The following is an 11,396-nucleotide window of genomic DNA, read 5'->3' as shown; positions in this document are numbered from 1 at the left end:
ATGCATTCTTAATTATATACCAAAACATTTAGTACTAAAATTAGGGATTAAAAGAAGTCATAATTTGACTATTTTGGCTTTTGTTTATATTTATTAATTATTGTTTATATAAATATATAATATTAGATGTAATAAATATATAATTATAAAGATTATATACATAAAATTATATATATTTTTTTATTTAGATATTATAAATATTGAGTTAAATAAGGTAATTTTGTTCAATTTAACACATACAATAATTTAATTTAGCTCAGTATAATGCTCAATATTATACCATATTTTTACTTTTGACATAGAAATATAAGAGTAAGAGTTTAATTTTGATGCACTAACTACATAAAATATTTTATACAGTTGTACAATCACATTTGTCTTTTTGGATGGCCATTCTTACTATCAATGAAAATAGTAGTTTTTCATGATGTGGCATTACGTAATTAGATGCACATGTAAAACTGTTTTATAGTGACAGTGCATCAAAATTAAATTATTAAGAGTATATATACTGAATAATAATGCTCTACAACCAACTCCAGATAAGTTACATGTCCAAGTTCAACTAAGTTGTTATAATAGTTTTCACATCACGCGCCACTTGCCCTGCTTGCACTTTTTTTTTTATCATGGTTCTTCTTCATCATCTCACTTACACACTCTTGCTGCTGCTTCTTCTTCTCGTCCTCGTCCTCCATTTTTCTAATTTTTCTCTTTTGTTATTGTGGTTGTGGTTACCACTTCCTCTTCCGCCTTCTTCTTTTTTCATTTGATTTCTCCTCCTCCTCCTCCATCATCGTCATCATTATCATTGTCATCGTTGACTTTTTCTTATACGTAAATAACACTGTTCATTCTCTTTCGATTTTTTGTACTTGTTCAGCTTAATGTCGCTATGTTATCTACTTATTTTTTCCACTTATTTTTTCTATTAAAATGTGTAAATATGCAACTCATTTCTTCATGAAATAAATTCTTAGTGCCATCACATCATTTAGTTGAAAATTTTGGTGTTAAAGTGAAGACATTTCGTTGTTATTCTTTAAAAATTTATGTGTTGTTTTATGTCGTCGTCTTTTTATACATAAATGCCACTGTTCATTCTCTTTCAAATTTTTGCACTTGTTCTACTTAATTTCGCTACATTATCTACATATTTTTTCACTTATTCTCTTTTCTATTAAAATTTGTGAATATGAACTCAAGTCTTTATGAAATAAGTTTAGTTTTACCACATCATTTAATTAAAAATTTTGAGGCTAGAGTGAAGACATTTCGGTGTTATTTTGTAGCTTTTATGTTTTGTTTTATATGTGAGATAATTATTCAATTCATTGAATTTGTGATATTTTTTAGAAAGATTCAATATTTTTTTGTGTCGTATTACTGAACTTCTTATGTCAATTTTAAATAATTTTGGTGCTATCAATAGAATCTTTAGTATTCAATTTATTTTCTACACACTGTATCATTGTATTTTGGTACTATCTGTTTTATTCACTTCACATCATAGTTTTTATTTTTTTAATTCAATATTTGAACTCAAAATTAATTGACTAAGAAAATAAAAGTTTATATTTTGATACTTTTATTCATGCTAATTTATAAATGAATAACTTAGTGCTTTCTATTTTAAAATACACGATGTATTTTAAACAAGAATAAAGTATATTTTTTGTCTTTAAAATTTTTTAAAAAATTAGAAAATATCTCTAAATTTTATTTAGTTTTAATTTTATTCTTAAAGTTTTCAATTTGCATCATATATACTCGAGGTGAGTGGTGATTAATTTTTCAAAAACTTTTAAACTTATTTAACAATAATTTCACAAGAACAACTTTTAACATAAGCAAAGAACAACCTTTAACATAAGCAAATCAAACATGTTGAATCACAAAAAGAATCGGACATAGTTGTTATGCATTGTTAATGATTACTTCTAAACTTTCCAAAAAATTACTAGAGATATACTTGATGCAAATTAAAAGTTTTAAGGATAAAATTGAAACAAAAAAATATTTAAGAGTAATTTTAAAATTTTGACCAAAATTTAAGAGAAATTTTTATATTTTATATTTTTTTCTTTAAATAATTAATTAAACTTTTCTCCTATAATTTTCCTGTTTCTCGTTTATACTGTCTTCAACCAATTAATAGGTTGTAGCATTTGTTACTCTACTTATTATAAGCATTACATCTTGCCCATTCATTTCAACTCCATTCTCCATATCAACGTCATCAGATCTTAAAAGAACTTTGATTTGACAAGAATGATACGCTCACATTGCACCATGCTACTAATTCTCTTAAATTCCGAGAGACTGAAGGGAATTATAGGCAACCCAAATTCAAAAAATGCGCTGATGTATTCTAACGGCATCTGATACATCAGATGAACTCATCAAGAATTTTCTCGGAGATGCGCATACAATGAAACAAATGGGACAGAAAAATGGATTATACCTTCTTGTTTCAAAACTTTGATAAGTACACATAGAGTAGCAGAGTGAAAGATTCATATACTCCTATTTTCCCTCACGTAAAATTATAAATTTGCTCATAGTCAATTTATCTAAAGCCGCTATCGATGTTTATTTTGCATTTGCAAATGAACAAAGAGCATATGCCCATATATGATAATGGAAAGACTGAAAATATAAAGGGCAAAACAAAAGGATAAACAAAGAGAAGATACAAGTACTTTGCCACTTGTCAGCCTGTTTACCGCACAGGCTGCTGATTGTAGTGAGTCGCCTTATCTTTTCTCTTTGCCACGGCAAGCCTTGCACTCCTAGCAGCAGCATCCATCTCCTTGATTTTTTCTTCTTCACAGATGCAACTTTCTTATGCCGCTCTTTCACGTCAGTTACAGGTGCATCCTCTGCCCTCCCCGTTCCAGCAGTTTCCGTAGTTGTCTTTCCATCAGCCACAGAATCAGGCAGGTCTTGCGATTCTTTCTGCTCCTTTGAAGATTTGTCCTTCTTCTTCTTTGCATTTTTGCTTTCACCGGTGGCATTCTCCTTTTCTAACTCACCATTGCGATCCTCGACCTTCTTCTCAGCACCTGAATTTTCCAGGATAGGTAAAAGATTCCAAGTAAGAAATTTCTATATAATCAGTCATCTTAGCAGGGCTTGCAAATGTATTGGCGAACGTTTGCATGAGCAAGTTCAAGCCTCAACTTAATACTTTAGATATTTAAATAGCATTCTTGTAGCCAGCATGGTTAAATCAATAACAAATTCCGAAAAGATAGATACCTCCTTGAAAGAACTAAGATAATTATAATATCTTTTTTCTTTTTTTCTTTCACAATATCAAAAACATCATATTACCATGGGAGTCAGCCTGGCTTCCGGGTTCTTTTTGCAATCCTAGCTCTGCTAAAACAGCTTCAAGCTCCTTTTTCTTCAATTCCTTCTTTGAAAGTTGCTCTTCAGTTTCCTTGGTAGACAACGAAGGCTCACGAGGCTTCTTAACAACAGTTTCAGGTTCTATTGGCGCTTCTAAATCATTTTCATGTTCATCCTCAGCATCATCAAGGCCTTCTATCTCACTATAGCTTTCCTGCTATTAAATCATTCACACGTCTTGCAGTTAGTCCAATGTGAAGCTCAATGTCTCAATGAAACAATAATAACCATCTTCTATGTTATTAATTTGCCATTAAGGCCAAAACAAATTAACAATTAAGTGCCCAGTTATGCAGCTTTCAGCTTTCACTACTCCAAATGGGACGTGAAGGGCAAGTCCATGCTACATGATATCATCTACGTTAAACATTATAGTTATGGGTGAAGACACAATCATTTTAACTATGCAAGATTGAACACGTGGAAACTTGAGCTTGCAGAACCAAATTGCAAATCCGGAAATGAGAATAACAAATCGGCAAACCGACAAATAGTCATCAAATGCATATTAATCTAATCAGATTCCAAATCATTAAACCGACAAGCTACAACGTCATCAAATCCAAGCATACAGATTACAGATCGTTAGACCATTAACACAAATCACATAAATGACAATTCAACAAGGATCATAAATACCTTCCCAGAGCTAGATATCCAGAACAAGACCAGAATCCAGGATCCTCATTATCAAACAGAATATCCAACATTATATCTTTAAGATATAAAAAGAAACACTCAGCTTTCTTTCCAATCATGCATGCAATAACATTCAACACAACTCTTTCTCCTCAAGGACACCATTATCAACCCATCCAATCCAACCTTCAAAACAGCATTGAACACAGACAACACAATCAAAACACCTACTGAATAACATCCATTCCAGTTCGGTTCACCTCGTGGCAAATAAATGTGAGAACATGAACAGCTCAACTAATCCACCTTTTCCAAGTCTAGTCGCTATCCATGCCACAGGACTAACGGATTCAAAAATAAAAAACACAATAATAAAAGAAAAAAATTACACACACTCTGCATCAAGCCAACGATCATCACCATCCATAGTTAAAAAATAAACGATTCAAGCCATTGCATATATTTCAGCAGTAGTGATCCAACACACATAAATAGAATAATCCAATTAAAAAAAGAAATAATGCTCAAAGTTTTATGTTCACCTCAGCATGGGCCTCGGATTCAGCTGCAGCAGCAACAGGAGCGCCCCAAATGGATTGAGGTGGAGCGGTGATGGCGTAGTAGTCGTCAACTCGTCATCATCCTCGTCGTCAACGTCAGCCCATGACTTCGACGTGAGTGGCGCCGGGGCCCAGAAAACCTCCTTTTTCTCCTGCTGTTGTGCGGCGGAGGAAGCGGCGGTGGAAGAGGACGAGGAGGCTCTCCCCTTGGATGAAGCCTGTTCCTTCTCAGAATCTCAGGCTTCTTCTTCTTCTTCTTGAGGCTTCCGAGCGCTGCGAACACGTTGGAGCTGTTTATGACCGGCGCCTCCTCCCTCCTGCTCCCTCCTCCCACCATTTCCAATCTCAAACTCAGCAGCGATGGCCCCGAAACGACCGCGTTTCAACAGCTCCAGTGAAGGGACAAGATCGGAAATAAAATCAAACAAATAAAAGAAAAAGAGAGAAACTCTAGTGTTTGTTTTTGTTTGTTCCTTGTCCGAGTGAATGGTGATCTGAGAAGTGAGGAATGTAACGTGGATGATGGAGTTATAAAAGGGTGCGTTAATTTGAGTATAGAGATTGAAGGGTGAGGCCCTGAGGGGGAATTTTTTATTTTTAATATTGGAGTGGTATTGGTGTTTTTTTTAAATGTGGATTGTTGGGGGTGTTATACTTGAACGTGGGATCGTTTAACTAGAGAAGCAGAAATCGGACCGACCGATTTATTAGAGATACAGAAATTGGACCGAATGATTTGTGAGAGGTACACAAATCCATCCCAGGGATTTCTGAGAGGTACACAAATCGATCCCAGAGATTTGTGTTAAAAAAAATTAAAAAATTTTAGTCTGAGAAATTTGTGTACTTCTACAATTTTAAAAAACATCAAAAATTACCATGTTAAAGTATATCACCACTTTTACTTCCATAACAAAAAAAAATTAGCCCATGGGATCAGAAACGATGATTATGTGTGTCTTTCTTTCACTCTACCATTTACATTACAACACAACAGTGTCATCCTTTTGTTAATTTATAGGGCTTATTTGAAAAAAAAAAAAACCCTTACGCTAATAAGCTTTTCAAACAAAAACATAATAATTAAAAGTTGGTGAATTCTACCGTAAGGATATACATGTACAGATGGCTCTTCCACACACACCACCGCAACCATATACATGGCTCTGGCCACCTGCCTCACCTCTATCCTCCTCCAGGATGACCACGATCACCACCTCCGGTACTCCCACCCTGACCACCATCACCTCTACCTTAGTGGCCCTCGTAACCACCTCCACCACCTCCCTGACCTCCCGTCACCACCGTTGTACCCTCCTCCACCACCACCACTTCCCTGACCCCGTCGTCACCTCCATCGTCTCCGTCATCACCACCTTCGTCCTCACCGCTACCCTCATCCTCTCCGCCTCTGCCTCCACGTCGGCCTCTACCTCACCACCACCTCTAGCTCCTCTACGGCCGCGACCCCTCCCCCCTCGCCGTCCAACCATTCCCAACCCTTCCCACCAAACCCCATTTCCGATTCCCGTCCTCAAAAGTTAAAGTTTTCATCTTTTCTTCATTTCATGTTGTTTCCCATTTTGTATTATCTAGCTTTGCTTTTCTTTCTGCTCTTGTTGGGTTAAATTTGTCTTTTGGTGTGTGGGTAATTTTGTTGAAGTGTTGTTCATGAGTGTGTATCCCTCATTTTAATGTTAGAAAACAAAATAATGCAGAAGAATCAAAAGACCCTGTGGTTCAGTTTCTGGAAGGAGAACTTCTCATAGTGTGTTTGTATTCCAATCCAGGTGGACGCTTTGCCTCAAGGGAAAAAGTATGCTTCTTTCCTTCAAAACCTTAACATTTGTTTCAGTGTCATTGTTGAGGGCTGTGTTACTTGTCTCTAATTCTAATTATCTACCATAAGAAAAAATAATAGTTATAAACTTAGATGTAATTTCTTCGGGTTTTGAAATATCATTTGTTGATCTATTGGCATTTCCTTTGGATTTTGGCTTTATATGTAACCAGATGAGCCTTCTAAAGAACTGCCGAAGTTTTCTGTCAAACTTTTTCTTCATTCCAGTGGGCATGTTGCAGCGAAATTCCAATATGACCAGGTTTCACATGCTAACTTCATCAAGAGTATTGAACTTTATATTTCTATTGAAAATTTTGAATTTTCCATAATTAGGGGCTATGTCTTTGACCTTGAACAAGTTCCTGCATACTCATGCTTTATAGGCTATGTTTCATGGCAGGTAATAATTTCTGCTTTTCGGGATTGGCTGTTTTGAGGGCTTAGTTATTTGAAAATTTGAGTCTGCAGGTTATGGATGTTCCCGCTTTCTTCCTTGTCAGAAGCAGAGAAGGTTCTAGGAGAAATATCTAATTATAAAGTTCAGGTAGTAATTCTTCTATTTTCATTTTCTCTATAATTGGGAAACTGATGTTGTTATTTTCTATCTTAATAAGAGTCGAGCTTGGCTTATATAATTTCTTTGGGGGGAAGCTGGTCAAGTGTTTGGGATTCCATCCATATAGTAGCTGTTATAGCAAAGTAAATAATTGTTTCGCAATACATATTTTTCCATGTTGATGGTCGTTGTGCCTTTGTCACTTTGGCATTATTCCATCCATATTTTTGTTTTGCATCTATATCTCGAGACTAGTATAGCATCATGCAGTTCTGATTATTTATGTTTGAGCTAGTTATGGAACAGAATTCTTGTATGTCTTGACAATATGCTTATTTTGGGCATAAAAAATTATTTTCTATTTACATTTTATAGGGTTATTGATATTCAAAAAAGTGGACTGTGGATTTCATTTATTTGAACTATGTGATTGTTGTTTAGATTATAAGTATTTTACTAAAACTTCCACTTTGAAAATGGTTCAAAAATTTGCTCACCAATTTTTATTGGTAAGAATAAGATTGTGGTAAGTTTTCTTTCTAAAATTAGGTTATTTGACTTGGAGATGGTAATATGTGCTCTCCATCTTTGGTTTGCGTTTGAGGTGGTAAAATCTAATTACTATTAGTTGCTTTTTTTTTATACTGCAGTTGGAGGTGGTAAAAGCCAAACTCAAGTCTGCTAAATCAAAAGATGAGTCTGAATCTGTTAAATTTACTCAAAAGAATTTGATTAACAAGGTTTGCATGGAAGAAGCCCTGAACATTATCTTGACTTGTACAAGTTGTTTGGAAGTTTTTCTTATTACCTAGAACTATGATAGGTCTATAGTTTTTACTGCAACATTTTCTCAGGCCTTGGCCAATATTGGAGTAGTTTAAATCATTTTGACTGGTATATGATCAAAACTGAATCATGATATATTCGATTCCAGATATATACTAATTCTGCTGATGCCAAGATTCCTGCTGCTCTTGAATATCTCAGAACTGTCATTGAGGTATTGCTCCCCTCCACTGCTTCAAAGCAATAAAATGTCAATAAAGAATTTGGTGACTGCAGCTGTATGTACTATAAGAAAGTCAAGTTAGGTTCTCAACTTCTCTAGTTTCTCACCCATCTCCTTTGATTGGTGTGCTTGCATGATGCATGATTAAATTGGTCTTTTCTAATTGCTTTTATTGCAATTGGTGCCCCTTAGTATAGGACCATAAGTTGAATGAATTAAATTGGCTGACCAGTGTAGTGAAAATGTCAGCATATGACATTTTAATACGTATGCCACAACTATTATTGGTGTCCACGTTGGCTTGTCTGAGTGGTGACCGAAATAAACACAAATTGTAAACTAGATTATGTGTTAATTCTTATATTTCATCCATCTTCCAGCCCCCCAAATCATTGTGTATGCTTAATTTGAAAGTTTGATTGCTTCAATTTTTTTTCCCTCTTGCTTCCATCTTTCTATTTCATTTGGGCTATCGGTGATTATCACGTGTAATATGTTGTGATCACTTCCGGCAGGTTGCAAGTTTCTTATATTTGCGCACCATCAGCCAATGATAGATGCGAAGACCAGTTCAATTTTACTCATTTTTTTTATATTGGAAATTATAGCACTTACCAAAACTGTTGAAAATTTCCAGAAGAAAAAAGTGGGTTGCATCCGGATTGATGGAGGTACACCCGCTGCATCAAGGCAACAATTGGTTACAGATTTCCAGGAAAAGGATTATATCAAGGCAGCTGCACTATGGTGGTATTTTTGGTTGTGTATTTCTTCCATGTGTTTCCGTTATAAGCATTTTTTCTGTTGTCTTGGTTAGTATTTGTGCTTGAGATAATGATTTCATGTGACACGTTATCATGCAGCTATCCATTATAAAGCGGGAGGAGTTGAATTAACTTTAACTGCTGCAAGCTCAGTTATCTTTACAGAACAATCCTGGACTCCAGGTGACCTAATTCAGGCCAAAGATCGTGCTCATAGAATTGGTCAGGTATTCTTACACTCATTAAGTAGAAAGGAGAGAGTTGTTACTAGTTGCATGACAACATTAAGAAAACAGATATCTTAAATGAAAAGAACTCTCATATCTAAATTTTTGAGTAGTAAAGACAACATGTGCTCTTCCGTTTTTTTGACTAGTTAGTTCTTGTTTACAGGTCTCATCAGTAAATATATACTAGTTGGCAAGCAGTCCTTCGCTGCTTGGTATAGCATTGACTTAACATTTATTATGTATTGATGATTAAATTTTTACGCCTTAGGGATGGTGCAATTCAAACTGGATAATTTGGGGCAGGTACATTTCTACATCTTCTTGAACTATCATATGTAATGCAAAATGTACATAATGCTTAGTTTCAAGGTTTTAATTCTGGTTTATATTTATATTTTGTCAAGATCTATACTCAAGCAGTATTTGAAAGTTACTTTTTGATGTTTTTGAGGAACCATTCTGAATTTTAGTTATTGAAAAATCAGATGAGATGCCCATGAGAACACCTTAGCTGTGTCAAATAATCAGCCATTGAGTATCCCTGCAAAGCATACTACTATTGGGCATAGGCCTTCAAAGCAGAGAACTCTTGACCAGTTTGTCAGAAGATGTGATAACGTGGATAGGTCGGAAGTCGGAACATCATCCTGACCGGAAACGGCCCTCTCGGTCATGACTTGTGAGATATGCAAAATGGATTTCCATTTTCACAGATACATGGCCAGTGGCAAGTGAATAGGAACTTAAATGTTGACTACATGCAGAAGTTTCCCTGTAGTATTAACCAGATGTGCTTACATGGGGAATTCACCTGTGATGACACAAATGCCGTTTTGAAGCTGAAATCCATTGTACAACAAATAATAGATTGAGTAGAACTGGCTACACTAAACTATGTTACTTGTACTGGAGATAATGGTTTGAATATGTGAAATATGTATTGGAAGAAAATGTTGATAAAGTCACCCATTAGATTTTAGGTTTCCACTTCTTGTTCTTAACTTTTTGCTCCCCTATGTTTTGTTTTAGTTTGGGGCTCTGTACAGAGTATGACATTATCATATATGAATGAGAGTTGTAAATTTCTTTACTCCATATGCATGTATCATTATATTTTGTAGAAATAATCATCTCTTGAAAGAATAGACTCATAGAACCCCTTTATAGCACTTCAGTTAAAACTGACCACCACACATTGGCTTATTTTGTTTAGGAACATGACCTATTCTGATAATGTTACTTTTCTCCCTAAATTCATACAGAATGACATTATAAAAATAACATCATTCTTTAATCATTTAGAAACTTGATTTGAATTTTTGTAACCCAGACTGAAGATTATTTTCCCTTCATCATCATTCTTATTATTTTCTTATTTTCTTAATCTAATCAATAAGAGAAAGTATAGGGAGCCAATGACCTAAGCGTACAATGTGTACAATAGAGGTTTAGAGAGTATTAGAGATCATTAGTGTTACCTTTTTCTATCAGCTGAAACTTTTGGGATGAATGGTATCATGACATGATATTAGAGCTTGAGATCCGAAAGGTCAAGAGTTTGATCTTTGGTGAATCCCAAAATCAGGTTAAACTTTTGGGATAAGTGACTGAGATGTTTATTATCCCTAGTATTCGGATGGAAATCATATGGGTGATGTTCATTTTTAACTCAATAGTCCATTATACACATGTACAAATAGTCCATTGGCTCCCTAGCAGGACTCAATCAATAAAGTAATCAATCGATAATATTATAAATATGACTCAAATAAAAAATTTAAACTAAATTTTTCAAACAAGAACCATTCTAACTTTATGTGAAACTTCAAAATGTTTCTTTTGACATAATATGTGCGGGCTATTAGTTGTAAAAAGCAGTGAGTTGATCATTTAATATGATCAGCAATAATGCAAATATCTCAAAAATTTTTGTATGAGCTAAAGAGAATATAGACACAACTCAAGCAATATCATATTCATATAGACATTAATATTTAATTCATTGTTCATTCATAATCCTATTGAAAACGACTAAGGATGATAATAAGCCACAAGAAATGTTACTAAAACGGAGTTGTCCTGTGCTGAAATCTTCCTCCCTTAGTAGGTGGCCAAACAAACGCATGGCGCATATAATTAGTAAGCCCACAGTTCTCCATGGTGAAGACACTCTTCCTATGGACAGTCACTTGTAAGAAATCTTGCTCCATGGAAGGAGCCCCACTGTCAAGTTGCAATGCTGCAACGTCCTTCAACATGGACAGTGTGAAAACTGAGATGCATTGCTTGGATGAATCCGGTTCGAAATGCAACAGCTCTGCAGAGCGTATTGCACACAGCTTCCCGTTGCCAAGGTCAACAAAATTGAATCTGCCCGGTTC

General features: G+C 35.0%; 1 protein-coding gene and 1 pseudogene across 16 annotated transcripts; one reads left to right on the top strand and one right to left on the bottom strand.

The window, feature by feature from the left end:
• Positions 1-2,576: 2,576 nt before the first annotated feature.
• Positions 2,577-5,109, bottom strand: LOC112723277 (uncharacterized; annotated as a pseudogene).
• Positions 5,110-5,659: 550 nt separating this feature from the next.
• On the top strand, positions 5,660-10,110 carry LOC140176433 (uncharacterized). Of its 16 annotated transcripts, none has more exons than XM_072207626.1 (10): positions 5,660-6,153; positions 6,332-6,429; positions 6,627-6,715; positions 6,925-7,000; positions 7,663-7,752; positions 7,947-8,012; positions 8,659-8,780; positions 8,885-9,007; positions 9,284-9,318; positions 9,501-10,110. In XM_072207626.1, exons 1-8 carry the CDS (start codon positions 5,739-5,741, stop codon positions 8,895-8,897), a joined length of 969 nt encoding a protein of 322 aa, XP_072063727.1. In that variant the 5' UTR covers positions 5,660-5,738; the 3' UTR covers positions 8,898-9,007; positions 9,284-9,318; positions 9,501-10,110. The 16 variants fall into 16 exon arrangements, with proteins under 16 accessions (XP_072063727.1, XP_072063726.1, XP_072063735.1 ...); XM_072207625.1 differs by having other exon boundaries at positions 9,179-9,318; XM_072207634.1 differs by having other exon boundaries at positions 5,661-6,153; positions 8,659-8,768.
• Positions 10,111-11,396: the final 1,286 nt, after the last annotated feature.

Source organism: Arachis hypogaea, chromosome 11 (assembly GCF_003086295.3).
Source record: "Arachis hypogaea cultivar Tifrunner chromosome 11, arahy.Tifrunner.gnm2.J5K5, whole genome shotgun sequence".
NCBI lineage: Eukaryota > Viridiplantae > Streptophyta > Magnoliopsida > Fabales > Fabaceae > Arachis > Arachis hypogaea.
The sequence above is the reverse complement of the archived record's forward strand: the minus strand, read 5'-3'. Positions and strand labels throughout refer to the sequence as shown.

What these genes read in the sequence shown, in the direction of transcription:
- LOC140176433 (XM_072207626.1), top strand. Translation starts at nt 5,739, where the DNA reads ATGGCTCTTCCACACACACCACCGCAACCATATACATGGCTCTGGCCA. An exon ending in TATCTAATTATAAAGTTCAG is followed by an intron (nt 7,001 to 7,662) that starts GTAGTAATTCTT and finishes TTTATACTGCAG; the next exon opens with TTGGAGGTGGTAAAAGCCAA. An exon ending in AAAAGAATTTGATTAACAAG is followed by an intron (nt 7,753 to 7,946) that starts GTTTGCATGGAA and finishes ATTCGATTCCAG; the next exon opens with ATATATACTAATTCTGCTGA.